At 63.1% G+C, this 16985-nt stretch overlaps 1 protein-coding gene across 4 annotated transcripts in view; it reads right to left on the bottom strand.

The window, feature by feature from the left end:
- smg9 (SMG9 nonsense mediated mRNA decay factor) overlaps nt 1-16985 on the bottom strand; it is a 60029-nt gene that overhangs the window by 26407 nt on the left and 16637 nt on the right. For all 4 annotated transcript variants that reach the window (XM_041176783.1, XM_041176784.1, XM_041176786.1 and 1 more), the window contains exons 7-8: nt 1111-1222; nt 757-852 (exon numbers count right to left, since the gene is read on the bottom strand). In XM_041176783.1, coding sequence (XP_041032717.1) covers nt 757-852; nt 1111-1222 — 208 coding nt within the window. The remainder of the gene's footprint in view (nt 1-756; nt 853-1110; nt 1223-16985) is intronic.

The raw sequence follows: 16985 nt of genomic DNA, 5'->3' as shown, positions 1-16985 counted from the left end.
GGGGGGGGAGGGGGGGAAGGAGAAAGTGGGGGGGGAGGGGGGAAGGAGAAAGTGGGGGGGGGAGGAGAAAGTGGGGGGGGAAGGAGAAAGTGGGGGGGGGAGGAGAAGGTGGGGGGGGAGGGGGGGGAAGGAGAAAGTGGGGGGGAGGAGAAAGTGGGGGGGGGAAGGAGAAAGTGGGGGGGGAGGAGAAAGTGGGGGGGGAGGAGAAAGTGGGGGGGGCAAGGAGAAAGTGGAGGGGGGGAAGGAGAAAGTGGGGGGGAGGAGAAAGTGGGGGGGGGGAAGGAGAAAGTGGGGGGGGGGGAAGGAGAAAGTGGGGGGGGGGGAAGGAGAAAGTGGGGGGGGAGGAGAAAGTGGGGGGGGGAGGAGAAAGTGGGGGGGGGGAAGGAGAAAGTGGGGGGGGAAGGAGAAAGTGGGGGGGAAGGAGAAAGTGGGGGGGAAGGAGAAAGTGGGGGGGAGGAGAAAGTGGGGGGGGGAAGGAGAAAGTGGGGGGGGAGGAGAAAGTGGGGTGGGAGGAGAAAGTGGGGGGGGGAAGGAGAAAGTGGGGGGGAGGAGAAAGTGGGGGGGGAGGAGGAAAGTGGGGGGGGGCAAGGAGAAAGTGGAGGGGGGGAAGGAGAAAGTGGGGGGGGTGGGGGGTGGGGGGAGGGGGGGTGGTCAAGATGGTTGGAAGAAGAGTGGGGAGGCAGGCGAACAGTGGGAGAGGGAGCTGGGGGGGGTAACCACTTGATAAAGCACCAATAAAACCAAGTCACCAGTTACCTGCATCTCCACATAGGTGTGCGGAAGACTGTATTCTGGCGGAAGCTTCCGGTCATTGTTGATCAGGTGATCGAGCACAGCAGGACTCAAGATAGGCTGCAGTGAGGAGGGTGAAAGACACAAGGTTAAATCCTCCTTCTCCGTCCTGTTGGAGAGAATGGTGACCTGCTCAAATACGGCGGAGAAGAGCGACAGGGGTTCACAAACCAGGACAAACAGACCGAATCGGGAAAGGTGTCTCCATTTCAACACAGGAAGGATCCAACGGCACGCGGAGATACATTTGCTGTCAGAATTGGTTATCCCAATTCACCAACTGAGAAAGCAGAGAGAGCGAGAGAGAGAGTGCCACACCTGAGTGTCCAGAAAGATGATTCGCTCCTGGGTGATGAAGAAGTCAATGCCATTGGTTTGGTTTCCACCACGCTCTTTGATTTCCTGAGTCTGGGCTCTGAACACGTATGACCTTGACAAATAGAACATCAAACTGTCAGGGAAACAGAAGATCGCAAACAACTCGGTCTCTGAATTGCACAACACTGCAGGAGACTGCGAGACACGTGCTCGTAAAGATACACAGGAAGCTCGTACGGAAAATATGTAAACATACTGACGTGCAAATGTACACATAAACACGCATGTGACAACACGCACAGATGCACACGTAGACAATGCACACGCAGACAGTAGCACAAACACAGCTGCGCTTAAACACACAAGTGCACCTAAAGACGGACACATGCCCAAACACAAACACCTAAATACCTAAAGACACGCACACACATCCCTAAACACAATACAGACACCTAAATGCACACCACACTCTCCCCCTAAATGCACCCACACTCTCCCCCATAAATGCACGCCACGCTCCCCCAAACGCACGTCACGCTAACCCAAAAGCACGTCACGCTCCCCCCTAAACGCACGCCACGCTCCCCCCTAAACGCACGCCACGCTCCCCCCTAAACGCACGCCACGCTCCCCCCTAAACGCACGCCACGCTCCCCCCTAAACGCACGCCACGCTCCCCCATAAACGGCACGCCACGCTCCCCCATAAACGCACGCCACGCTCCCCCATAAACGCACGTCACGCTCCCCCATAAACGCACGTCACGCTCCCCCCTAAACGCACGCCACGCTCCCCCATAAACGCACGCCACGCTCCCCCATAAACGCACGCACGCTCCCCCATAAACGCACGCCACGCTCCCCCTTAAAGGCACGCCACGCTCCCCCCTAAACGCACGCCACGCTCCCCCCTAAACGCACGCCACGCTCCCCCCTAAACGCACGTCACGCTCCCCCTAAACGCACGCCACGCTCCCCCCTAAACGCACGCCACGCTCCCCCATAAACGCACGCCACGCTCCCCCATAAACGCACGCCACGCTCCCCCATAAACGCACGTCACGCTCCCCCATAAACGCACGTCACGCTCCCCATAAACGCACGTCACGCTCCCCCATAAACGCACGCCACGCTCCCCCATAAACGCACGTCACGCTCCCCCCTAAACGCACGTCACGCTCCCCCCTAAACGCACGTCACGCTCCCCCCTAAACGCAACCACGCTCCCCCATAAACGCACGCCACGCTCCCCCATAAACGCACGCCACGCTCCCCCATAAACGCACGCCACGCTCCCCCATAAACGCACGTCACGCTCCCCCATAAACGCACGTCACGCTCCCCCATAAACGCACGTCACGCTCCCCCCTAAACGCACGCCACGCTCCCCCCTAAACGCACGCCACGCTCCCCCCTAAACGCACGCCACGCTCCCCCCTAAACGCACGCCACGCTCCCCCCTAAACGCACGCCACGCTCCCCCCTAAACGCACGCCACGCTCCCCCCTAAACGCACCCACACTCCCCCCTAAACGCACCCACACTCCCCCCCTAAACGCACCCACACTCCCCCCCTAACGCACCAACACTCCCCCCTAAACGCACCCACACTCCCCCCTAAACGCACCCACACTCTCCCCCATAAATGCACGCCACGCTCCCCCAAACGCACGTCACGCTCCCCCAAAAGCACGTCACGCTCCCCCCTAAACGCACGCACGCTCCCCCCTAAACGCACGCCACGCTCCCCCCCTAAACGCACGCCACGCTCCCCCCCTAAACGCACGTCACGCTCCCCCATAAACGCACGTCACGCTCCCCCATAAACGCACGCCACGCTCCCCCATAAACGCACGCCACGCTCCCCCATAAACGCACGCCACGCTCCCCCATAAACGCACGCCACGCTCCCCCTTAAAGGCACGCCACGCTCCCCCCTAAACGCACGCCACGCTCCCCCCTAAACGCACGCCACGCTCCCCCCCTAAACGCACGTCACGCTCCCCCCTAAACGCACCCACACTCCCCCCTAAACGCACCCACACTCCCCCTAACGCACCCACACTCCCCCTAAACGCACCCACACTCCCCCCTAAACGCACCCACACTCCCCCCCCTAAACGCACCCACACTCCCCCCTAAAGCACCCACACTCCCCCCTAAACGCACCCACACTCCCCCCTAAACGCACCCACACTCCCCCCTAAACGCACCCACACTCCCCCCTAAACGCACCCACACTCCCCCTAAACGCACCCACACTCCCCCCCTAAACGCACCCACACTCCCCCCTAAACGCACCCACACTACCCCCCATAAATGCACGCCACACGCTCCCCCAAACGCACGTCACGCTCCCCCCAAAAGCACGTCACGCTCCCCCCTAAACGCACGTCACGCTCCCCCCTAAACGCACGCCACGCTCCCCCCTAAACGCACGCCACGCTCCCCCCTAAACGCACGCCACGCTCCCCCCTAAACGCACGCCACGCTCCCCCCTAAACGCACGCCACGCTCCCCCCTAAACGCACGCCACGCTCCCCCATAAACGCACGCCACGCTCCCCCCTAAACGCACGTCACGCTCCCCCCCTAAACGCACGCCACGCTCCCCCCGTAAACGCACGCCACGCTCCCCCGTAAACGCACGCCACGCTCCCCCGTAAACGCACGCCACGCTCCCCCGTAAACGCACGTCACGCTCCCCCATAAACGCACGCCACGCTCCCCCTTAAAGGCACGCCACGCTCCCCCCCTAAACGCACGCCACGCTCCCCCCTAAACGCACGCCACGCTCCCCCCTAAACGCACGTCACGCTCCCCCCTAAACGCACGTCACGCTCCCCCCTAAACGCACGTCACGCTCCCCCCCCTAAACGCACGTCACGCTCCCCCCCTAAACGCACGCCACGCTCCCCCATAAACGCACGCCACGCTCCCCCATAAACGCACGCCACGCTCCCCCCATAAACGCACGCCACGCTCCCCCCTAAACGCACGCCACGCTCCCCCCTAAACGCACCCACACTCCCCCCTAAACGCACCCACACTCCCCCTAAACGCACCCACACTCCCCCCTAAACGCACCCACACTCCCCCCTAAACGCACCCACACTCCCCCCTAAACGCACCCACACTCCCCCTAAACGCACCCACACTCCCCCCTAACGCACCAACACTCCCCCCTAAACGCACCCACACTCCCCCCTAAACACACCCACACTCCCCCCTAAACGCACCCACACTCTCCCCCATAAATGCACGCCACGCTCCCCCAAACGCACGTCACGCTCCCCAAAAGCACGTCACGCTCCCCCCTAAACGCACGCCACGCTCCCCCCTAAACGCACGCCACGCTCCCCCCCTAAACGCACGTTCACGCTCCCCCATAAACGCACGTCACGCTCCCCCATAAACGCACGCCACGCTCCCCCATAAACGCACGCCACGCTCCCCCATAAACGCACGCCACGCTCCCCATAAACGCACGCCACGCTCCCCCATAACGCACGCCACGCTCCCCCTTAAAGGCACGCCACGCTCCCCCCTAAAACGCACGCCACGCTCCCCCCTAAACGCACGCCACGCTCCCCCCTAAACGCACGTCACGCTCCCCCCTAAACGCACCCACACTCCCCCCTAAACGCACCCACACTCCCCCTAAACGCACCACACTCCCCCCTAACGCACCCACACTCCCCCCTAAACGCACCCACACTCCCCCCCTAAACGCACCCCACACTCCCCCCTAAACGCACCCCACTCCCCCCTAAAACGCACCCACACTCCCCCCTAAACGCACCCACACTCCCCCCTAAACGCACCCACACTCCCCCCTAAACGCACCCACACTCCCCCCTAAACGCACCCACACTCCCCCCTAAACGCACCACACTCCCCCCTAAAGCACCCACACTCCCCCCTAAACGCACCCACACTCCCCCCTAACGCACCCCACACTCCCCCCTAAACGCACCCACACTCCCCCCTAAACGCACCCACACTCCCCCCTAAACGCACCCACACTCCCCCCTAAACGCACCCACACTACCCCCCATAAATGCACGCCACACGCTCCCCCAAACGCACGTCACGCTCCCCCAAAAGCACGTCACGCTCCCCCCCTAAACGCACGTCACGCTCCCCCCTAAACGCACGCCACGCTCCCCCCTAAACGCACGCCACGCTCCCCCCTAAACGCACGCCACGCTCCCCCCTAAACGCACGCCACGCTCCCCCTAAACGCACGCCACGCTCCCCCCTAAACGCACGCCACGCTCCCCCCTAAACGCACGCCACGCTCCCCCATAAACGCACGCCACGCTCCCCCATAAACGCACGCCACGCTCCCCCATAAACGCACGTCACGCTCCCCCATAAACGCACGTCACGCTCCCCCCTAAACGCACGCCACGCTCCCCCGTAAACGCACGCCACGCTCCCCCGTAAACGCACGCCACGCTCCCCCGTAAACGCACGTCACGCTCCCCCATAAACGCACGCCACGCTCCCCCTTAAAGGCACGCCACGCTCCCCCTTAAAGGCACGCCACGCTCCCCCCTAAACGCACGCCACGCTCCCCCCTAAACGCACGCCACGCTCCCCCATAAACGCACGTCACGCTCACCCCTAAACGCACGTCACGCTCCCCCCTAAACGCACGTCACGCTCCCCCCTAAACGCACGTCACGCTCCCCCCTAAACGCACGTCACGCTCCCCCCTAAACGCACGCCACGCTCCCCCATAAACGCACGCCACGCTCCCCCATAAACGCACGCCACGCTCCCCCATAAACGCACGCCACGCTCCCCCATAAACGCACGCCACGCTCCCCCATAAACGCACGCCACGCTCCCCCATAAACGCACGTCACGCTCCCCCATAAACGCACGTCACGCTCCCCCATAAACGCACGTCACGCTCCCCCATAAACGCACGTCACGCTCCCCCCTAAACGCACCCACACTCCCCCCTAAACGCACCCACACTCCCCCCTAAACGCACCCACACTCTCCCCCATAAACGCACGCCACGCTCCCCCAAACGCACGTCACGCTCCCCCAAAAGCACGTCACGCTCCCCCCTAAACGCACGCCACGCTCCCCCCTAAACGCACGCCACGCTCCCCCCCTAAACGCACGCCACGCTCCCCCCCTAAACGCACGCCACGCTCCCCCCTAAACGCACGCCACGCTCCCCCCTAAACGCACGCCACGCTCCCCATAAACGCACGCCACGCTCCCCATAAACGCACGTCACGCTCCCCCATAAACGCACGTCACGCTCCCCCATAAACGCACGTCACGCTTCCCCATAAACGCACGCCACGCTCCCCCATAAACGCACGCCACGCTCCCCATAAACGCACGTCACGCTCCCCCATAAACGCACGCCACGCTCCCCCCTAAAGGCACGCCACGCTCCCCCCTAAACGCACGCCACGCTCCCCCCCTAAACGCACGTCACGCTCCCCCATAAACGCACGTCACGCTCCCCCATAAACGCACCCACGCTCCCCCATAAACGCACGCCACGCTCCCCCATAAACGCACGCCACGCTCCCCCATAAACGCACGCCACGCTCCCCCATAAACGCACGTCACGCTCCCCCATAAACGCACGTCACGCTCCCCCATAAACGAACGCCACGCTCCCCCATAAACGAACGCCACGCTCCCCCATAAACGCACGCCACGCTCCCCCCTAAACGCACGCCACGCTCCCCCCTAAACGCACGCCACGCTCCCCCCTAAACGCACCCACGCTCCCCCCTAAACGCACCCACACTCCCCCCTAAACGCACCCACACTCCCCCCCTAAACGCACCCCACACTCCCCCCTAAAACGCACCCACACTCCCCCCTAAACGCACGTCACACTCCCCCCTAAACGCACGTCCACACTCCCCCCTAAACGCACCCACACTCCCCCCCTAAACGCACCCACACTCCCCCCCTAAACGCACCCACACTCCCCCTAAACGCACCCACACTCCCCCCTAAACGCACCCACACTCCCCCCCTAAACGCACCCACACTCCCCCCTAAACGCACCCACACTCCCCCTAAAGCACCCACACTCCCCCCTAAACGCACCCACACTCCCCCTAAACGCACCCACACTCCCCCCTAAACGCACCCACACTCCCCCTAAACGCACCCACACTCCCCCCTAAACGCACCACACTCCCCCCTAAACGCACCCACACTCCCCCCTAAACGCACCCACACTCCCCCCCTAAACGCACCCACACTCCCCCCTAAACGCACCCACACTCCCCCCTAAACGCACCCACACTCCCCCCTAAACGCACCCACACTCCCCCCTAAACGCACCCACACTCCCCCCTAAACGCACCCACACTCCCCCCTAAACGCACCCACACTCCCCCCTAAACGCACCCACACTCCCCCCTAAACGCACTCACACTCCCCCCCTAAACGCACTCACACTCCCCCCCTAAACGCACCCACACTCCCCCTAAACGCACCCCACACTCTCCCCATAAATGCACGCCACACGCTCCCCCAAACGCACGTCACGCTCCCCCAAACGCACGTCACGCTCCCCCCTAAACGCACGCACGCTCCCCCCCTAAACGCACGCCACGCTCCCCCCTAAACGCACGCCACGCTCCCCCCTAAACGCACGCCACGCTCCCCCCTAAACGCACGCCACGCTCCCCCCTAAACGCACGCCACGCTCCCCCCTAAACGCACGCCACGCTCCCCCCTAAACGCACGCCACGCTCCCCCATAAACGCACGCCACGCTCCCCCATAAACGCACGTCACGCTCCCCCATAAACGCACGTCACGCTCCCCCCTAAACGCACGTCACGCTCCCCCCCTAAACGCACGCCACGCTCCCCCTAAACGCACGCCACGCTCCCCCATAAACGCACGTCACGCTCCCCCATAAACGCACGCCACGCTCCCCCATAAACGCACGCCACGCTCCCCCTTAAGGCACGCCACGCTCCCCCTAAACGCACGCCACGCTCCCCCATAACGCACGCCACGCTCCCCCATAACGCACGTCACGCTCCCCCCTAAACGCACGTCACGCTCCCCCCCTAAACGCACGTCACGCTCCCCCCTAAACGCACGTCACGCTCCCCCCTAAACGCACGTCACGCTCCCCCCTAAACGCACGCCACGCTCCCCCATAAACGCACGCCACGCTCCCCCATAAAACGCACGTCACGCTCCCCCATAAACGCACGTCACGCTCCCCATTAAACGCACGTCACGCTCCCCCCCTAAACGCACGCACGCTCCCCCCTAAACGCACGCCACGCTCCCCCATAAAGGCACGCCCACGCTCCCCATAAACGCACGTCACGCTCCCCCATAAACGCACGTCACGCTCCCCCATAAACGCACGCCACGCTCCCCCTTAAAGGCACGTCACGCTCCCCCCTAAACGCACGTCACGCTCCCCCCTAAACGCACGTCACGCTCCCCCATAAACGCACCCACGCTCCCGCATAAACGCACGCCACGCTCCCCCATAAACGCACGCCACGCTCCCCCATAAACGCACGCCACGCTCCCCCATAAACGCACGCCACGCTCCCCCATAAACGCACGTCACGCTCCCCCATAAACGCACGTCACGCTCCCCCATAAACGCACCCCACACTCCCCCCTAAACGCACCACACTCCCCCCTAAACGCACCCCACACTCCCCCCTAAACGCACCCACACTCCCCCCTAAACGCACCCACACTCCCCCCCTAAACGCACCCACACTCCCCCTAAACGCACCCACACTCCCCCCTAAACGCACCCACACTCTCCCCCATAAATGCACGCCACGCTCCCCCAAACGCACGTCACGCTCCCCCAAAAGCACGTCACGCTCCCCCCTAAACGCACGCCACGCTCCCCCCTAAACGCACGCCACGCTCCCCCCTAAACGCACGCCACGCTCCCCCTAAACGCACCCACACCTCCCCCCTAAACGCACCCACACTCCCCCCTAAACGCCACCCACACTCCCCCCTAAAGCACCCACACTCCCCCTAAACGCACCCACACTCCCCCCTAAACGCACCCACACTCCCCCCTAAACGCACCCACACTCCCCCTAAACGCACCCACACTCCCCCCTAACGCACCACACTCCCCCCTAAACGCACCCACACTCCCCCCTAAACGCACCCACACTCCCCCCTAAACGCACCCACACTCCCCCCTAAACGCACCCACACTCCCCCCTAAACGCACCCACACTCCCCCCTAAACGCACCCACACTCCCCCCTAAACGCACCCACACTCCCCCCTAAACGCACCCACACTCCCCCCTAAACGCACCCACACTCCCCCCTAAACGCACCCACACTCCCCCCTAAACGCACCCACACTCCCCCCTAAACGCACCCACACTCCCCCCTAAACGCACCCACACTCCCCCCTAAACGCACCCACACTCCCCCCTAACGCACCCACACTCCCCCCTAAACGCACCCACACTCCCCCTAAACGCACCCACACTCCCCCCTAAACGCACCCACACTCCCCCCTAAACGCACCCACACTCCCCCCTAAACGCACCCACACTCCCCCCCTAAACGCACCACACTCCCCCTAAACGCACCCACACTCCCCCCTAAACGCACCCACACTCCCCCCTAAACGCACCCACACTCCCCCTAAACGCACCCACACTCCCCCCTAAACGCACCCACACTCCCCTAAACGCACCCACACTCCCCCCCTAACGCACCCACACTCCCCCCTAAACGCACCCACACTCCCCCTAAACGCACCCACACTCCCCCCTAAACGCACCCACACTCCCCCTTAAACGCACCCACACTCCCCCCTAAACGCACCCACACTCCCCCCTAAACGCACCCACACTCCCCCTAAACGCACCCACACTCCCCCCTAAACGCACCCACACTCCCCCCTAAACGCACCCACACTCCCCCCTAACGCACCCACCACTCCCCCCTAAACGCACCCACACTCCCCCCTAAACGCACCCACACTCTCCCCCATAAATGCACGCCACACGCTCCCCCCAAACGCACGTCACGCTCCCCCAAAGCACGTCACGCTCCCCCCCTAAACGCACGTCACGCTCCCCCTAAACGCACGCCACGCTCCCCCCTAAACGCACGCCACGCTCCCCCCCCTAAACGCACGCCACGCTCCCCCCTAAACGCACGCCACGCTCCCCCCTAAACGCACGCCACGCTCCCCCATAAACGCACGCACGCTCCCCCATAAACGCACGTCACGCTCCCCCATAAACGCACGTCACGCTCCCCCATAAACGCACGTCACGCTCCCCCCTAAACGCACGCCACGCTCCCCCATAAACGCACGCACGCTCCCCCATAAACGCACGTCACGCTCCCCCATAAACGCACGTCACGCTCCCCCATAAACGCACGCCACGCTCCCCTTAAAGGCACGCCACGCTCCCCCCCTAAACGCACGCCACGCTCCCCCCTAAACGCACGCCACGCTCCCCCATAAACGCACGTCACGCTCCCCCCTAAACGCACGTCACGCTCCCCCCTAAACGCACGTCACGCTCCCCCCTAAACGCACGCCACGCTCCCCCCTAAACGCACGCCACGCTCCCCCATAAACGCACGTCACGCTCCCCCATAAACGCACGTCACGCTCCCCCATAAACGCACGTCACGCTCCCCCCTAAACGCACGCCACGCTCCCCCATAAACGCACGCCACGCTCCCCCATAAACGCACGCCACGCTCCCCCATAAACGCACGTCACGCTCCCCCATAAACGCACGTCACGCTCCCCCATAAACGCACGCCACGCTCCCCCTTAAAGGCACGCCACGCTCCCCCCTAAACGCACGCCACGCTCCCCCCTAAACGCACGCCACGCTCCCCCATAAACGCACGTCACGCTCCCCCCTAAACGCACGTCACGCTCCCCCCCTAAACGCACGTCACGCTCCCCCCTAAACGCACCCACGCTCCCCCATAAACGCACGCCACGCTCCCCCATAAACGCACGCCACGCTCCCCCATAAACGCACGCCACGCTCCCCCATAAACGCACGCCACGCTCCCCCATAAACGCACGTCACGCTCCCCCATAAACGCACGTCACGCTCCCCCATAAACGCACCCACACTCCCCCCTAAACGCACCCACACTCCCCCCTAAACGCACCCACACTCCCCCCTAAACGCACCCACACTCCCCCCTAAACGCACCCACACTCCCCCCCTAAACGCACCCACACTCCCCCCTAAACGCACCCACACTCTCCCCCATAAATGCACGCCACGCTCCCCCAAACGCACGTCACGCTCCCCCAAAAGCACGTCACGCTCCCCCCTAAACGCACGCCACGCTCCCCCCTAAACGCACGCCACGCTCCCCCCTAAACGCACGCCACGCTCCCCCCTAAACGCACGCCACGCTCCCCCCTAAACGCACGCCACGCTCCCCCATAAACGCACGCCACGCTCCCCCCTAAACGCACGTCACGCTCCCCCATAAACGCACGCCACGCTCCCCCATAAACGCACGCCACGCTCCCCCATAAACGCACGTCACGCTCCCCCATAAACGCACGTCACGCTCCCCCCTAAACGCACGCCACGCTCCCCCATAAACGCACGTCACGCTCCCCCATAAACGCACGTCACGCTCCCCCATAAACGCACGCCACGCTCCCCCTTAAAGGCATGCCACGCTCCCCCCTAAACGCACGCCACGCTCCCCCCTAAACGCACGTCACGCTCCCCCCTAAACGCACGTCACGCTCCCCCCTAAACGCACGTCACGCTCCCCATAAACGCACCCACGCTCCCCCATAAACGCACGCCACGCTCCCCCATAAACGCACGCCACGCTCCCCCATAAACGCACGCCACGCTCCCCCATAAACGCACGCCACGCTCCCCCATAAACGCACGTCACGCTCCCCCATAAACGCACGTCACGCTCCCCCATAAACGAACGCCACGCTCCCCCATAAACGCACGCCACGCTCCCCCATAAACGCACGCCACGCTCCCCCATAAACGCACGCCACGCTCCCCCCTAAACGCACGCCACGCTCCCCCCTAAACGCACCCACACTCCCCCCTAAACGCACCCACACTCCCCCCTAAACGCACCCACACTCCCCCCTAAACGCACCCACACTCCCCCCTAAACGCACCCACACTCCCCCCTAAACGCACCCCACACTCCCCCCTAAACGCACCCACACTCCCCCCTAAACGCACCCACACTCCCCCCTAAACGCACCCACACTCCCCCCTAAACGCACCCACACTCCCCCCTAAACGCACCCACACTCCCCCCTAAACGCACCCACACTCCCCCCTAAACGCACCCACACTCCCCCCTAAACGCACCCACACTCCCCCCTAAACGCACCCACACTCCCCCCTAAACGCACTCACACTCCCCCCTAAACGCACCCACACTCCCCCCTAAACGCACCCACAGTCTCCCCCATAAATGCACGCCACACGCTCCCCCAAACGCACGTCACGCTCCCCCAAACGCACGTCACGCTCCCCCAAAAGCACGTCACGCTCCCCCCTAAACGCACGTCACGCTCCCCCCTAAACGCACGCCACGCTCCCCCCTAAACGCACGCCACGCTCCCCCCTAAACGCACGCCACGCTCCCCCATAAACGCACGCCACGCTCCCCCATAAACGCACGCCACGCTCCCCCATAAACGCACGCCACGCTCCCCCATAAACGCACGCCACGCTCCCCCATAAACGCACGCCACGCTCCCCCCATAAACGCACGCCACGCTCCCCCATAAACGCACGCCACGCTCCCCCATAAACGCACGCCACGCTCCCCCATAAACGCACGCCACGCTCCCCCCCTAAACGCACGCCACGCTCCCCCCTAAACGCACGCCACGCTCCCCCCTAAACGCACGCCACGCTCCCCCCTAAACGCACGCCACGCTCCCCCCTAACGCACGCCACGCTCCCCCCGTATTCCGCACGTCACGCTCCCCCCTAAACGCTCGTCAACGCTCCCCCCCTAAACGGCACGTCACGCTACCCCCTAAACCGTACGTCACGCTCCCCCCTAAACGCACAGTCACGCTCCCCCCTAAACGCACCCACATCCCCCCTAACGCACCCACACTCCCCCCTAAACGCACCCCCACACTCCCTCCATAAACGCACCCACACTCCCCCCTAAACGCACCCCACCTCCCCCCTAAACGCACCCCACTCTCCACCCCTAAACGCACCCACACTCCCCCCTAACTCGCACCCCACAACTAACCCCTAACGCACCCACACTCCCCCCTAAACGCACCACACTCCCCCCAAACGCACCCCACACTCCCCCCTAAAACGCACCCACACTCCCCCCTAAACGCCACCCACCAACTCCCCCCTAAACGCACCCACACTCCCCCCTAAACGCACCCACACTCCCCCCTAAAACGCAACCCACACTCCCCCCTAAACGCACCCACCACTCCCCCCCTAAACGCACCCACACTCCCCCCTAAACGCACCACACTCCCCCTAAACGCACCCACACTCCCCCCTAAACGCACCCACACTCCCCCCTAAACGCACCCACACTCCCCCCCTAAACGCACCCACACTCCCCCTAAACGCACCCACACTCCCCCCTAAACGCACCCACACTCCCCCCTAAACGCACCCACACTCCCCCCTAAACGCACCCACACTCCCCCCTAAACGCACCCACACTCCCCCCTAAACGCACCCACACTCCCCCCTAAACGCACCCACACTCCCCCCTAAACGCACCCACACTCCCCCCTAAACGCACCCACACTCCCCCCCTAAACGCACCCACACTCCCCCCTAACGCACCCACACTCCCCCCTAAACGCACCCACACTCCCCCCTAAACGCACCCACACTCCCCCTAAACGCACCCACACTCCCCCCTAAACGCACCCCACACTCCCCCCTAAACGCACCCACACTCCCCCCTAAACGCACCACACTCCCCCCTAAACGCACCCACACTCCCCCCTAAAACGCACCCACACTCCCCCCTAAACGCACCCACACTCCCCCTAAACGCACCCACACTCCCCCCTAAACGCACCCACACTCCCCCCTAAACGCACCCACACTCCCCCCTAAACGCACCCACACTCCCCCCTAAACGCACCCACACTCCCCCCTAAACGCACCCACACTCCCCCCCTAAACGCACCCACACTCCCCCTAAACGCACCCACACTCCCCCCTAAACGCACCCACACTCCCCCCTAAACGCACCCACACTCCCCCCCTAAACGCACCCACACTCCCCCCTAAACGCACCCACACTCCCCCCTAAACGCACCCACACTCCCCCCTAAACGCACCCACACTCCCCCCTAAACGCACCCACACTCCCCCCTAAACGCACCCACACTCCCCCCTAAACGCACCCACACTCCCCCCTAAACGCACCCACACTCCCCCCTAAACGCACCCACACTCCCCCCTAAACGCACCCACACTCCCCCCTAAACGCACCCACACTCCCCCCTAAAACGCACCCACACTCCCCCCTAAACGCACCCACACTCCCCCCTAAACGCACCCACACTCCCCCCTAAACGCACCCACACTCCCCCCTAAACGCACCCACACTCCCCCCTAAACGCACCCACACTCCCCCCCTAAACGCACCCACACTCCCCCCTAAACGCACCCACACTCCCCCCTAAACGCACCCACACTCCCCCCTAAACGCACCCACACTCCCCCCTAAACGCACCCACACTCCCCCCTAAACGCACCCACACTCCCCCCTAAACGCACCCACACTCCCCCCTAAACGCACCCACACTCCCCCCTAAACGCACCCACACTCCCCCCTAAACGCACCCACACTCCCCCCTAAACGCACCCACACTCCCCCCTAAACGCACCCACACTCCCCCCTAAACGCACCCACACTCCCCCCTAAACGCACCCACACTCCCCCCTAAACGCACCCACACTCCCCCCTAAACGCACCCACACTCCCCCTAAACGCACCCACACTCCCCCCCCTAACGCACCCACAATCCCCCTAAACGCACCCACACTCCCCCCTAAACGCACCCACACTCCCCCCTAAACGCAACCACACTCCCCCTAAACGCACCCACACTCCCCACTAAACGCACCCACACTCCCCCCTAAAGCACCCACACTCCCCCCTAAAACGCACCCCACCTCCCCCCTAAACGCACCCACACTCCCCCCTAAACGCACCCACAACTCCCCCCCCTAAACGCACCACACTCCCCCCTAAAGCACCCACACTCCCCCCTAAACGCACCCACACTCCCCCCTAAACGCACCCACACTCCCCCCTAAACGCACCCACACTCCCCCCTAAACGGCACCCCACACTCCCCCCTAAAAACGCACCCACACTCCCCCCTAAACGCACCCCACACTCCCCCTAAACGCACCCACACTCCCCCCCTTAACGCACCCACACTCCCCCCTAAACGTACCCACACTCCCCCCTAAACGTACCCACACTCCCCACTAAACGTACCCACACTCCCCCCTAAACGTACCCACACTCCGCCCAAACGCACGCCACGCTCCCCCCCAAACACACGCCACACTCCCCCCAAACGCATGCAAGCTCCCCCGTAAACGCACGCCACGCTCCCCCCAAACGCAAGCCACACTCCCCACTAAACGCACGCCATGCTTCCCCCAAACGCACGCCACGCTCCCCCCAACGCACGCCACGCTCCCCCCAATGCACGCCACGCTCTCCACTAAACGCACACACTTCCCCCCCGCAAACGCACACACTTTCCCCCCCTAAACGCACACTCTTTCCCCCCCAAACGCACGCACATACACACACACCCTAAACAAACACACACACTTTCCCCCCCTAAACGCACACTCTTTCCCCCCCCAAACGCACGCACATACACACACACCCTAAACAAATACACACACTTTCCCCCATAAACGCACACTCTTTCCCCCCCTAAACGCACGCACATACACACACACCCTGAACAAACACACACGCTTTCCCCCCTAAACACACACACTTTCCCCCCTAAACGCACGCACAGACACACACACCCTAAACAAACACACACACAGCTGCCTAAACACTCACACAGACGTATAAACACACGCGCAGACATAAAAACATGCACATAGACCATAAACACATGCACACAAACACACACACACGCAATGATCCCATGTGATGCGTGACAACAATTTTCCCAGTCAAAACAACTGGGGCCCGGTCCAATCGCCAAGCCTGGCTGCAACTGGATTTCATCAACAGAGGAAGAAAAACAAGGGCTGCATTGTTTAAAACAGCGGAGAGACTGCCCAGCTCCTGCTGGGCACAGCCTTCACCACAAGCTGCCTGCTCCCTCCTGGCAGCAGAGGTAAACTGAACAGGCCCAAGCTTCCGAGAGGCAAAGTGGCTGATGAATGACAGCCGATGGAGCACCTCAGATATCCCCCGCACAGTCGCCCGATCAATCGAAAGGAAATGAGTTACCATGTGGGCTTTTAAAAATTAAATTCACATTTCCTCCATAAATTGTAGAGGATTCTCGCAACAATATTAAACTCAAACACACGGGGACAGGCGGGGCGAGAGAGGGAGGGGGACAGAGACGGGGAGGGGGGAGGGAGACAGGGAGGGAGGAGGGAGATGGGGGGAGAGAGAGAGAGAGAGAGGGACGGGGAGGGAGGCGGAGAGAGAGAAACGGGGAGAGAGAGAGAGAGACGGGGGGAGAGAGGGAGAGAGAAGGGGGGAGAGAGGGAGAGAGACGGGGGGAGAGAGGGAGAGGGACGGGGGGAGAGAGAGAGAGAGAGCGATGGGGAGAGAGAGAGAGAGAGAGAGAGAGAGAGAGAGAGAGAGAGAGGGA

Source organism: Carcharodon carcharias, chromosome 29, assembly GCF_017639515.1.
Source record: "Carcharodon carcharias isolate sCarCar2 chromosome 29, sCarCar2.pri, whole genome shotgun sequence".
In the NCBI taxonomy this organism is placed as follows: Eukaryota; Metazoa; Chordata; class Chondrichthyes; order Lamniformes; family Lamnidae; genus Carcharodon; species Carcharodon carcharias.
The sequence above is the reverse complement of the archived record's forward strand: the minus strand, read 5'-3'. Positions and strand labels throughout refer to the sequence as shown.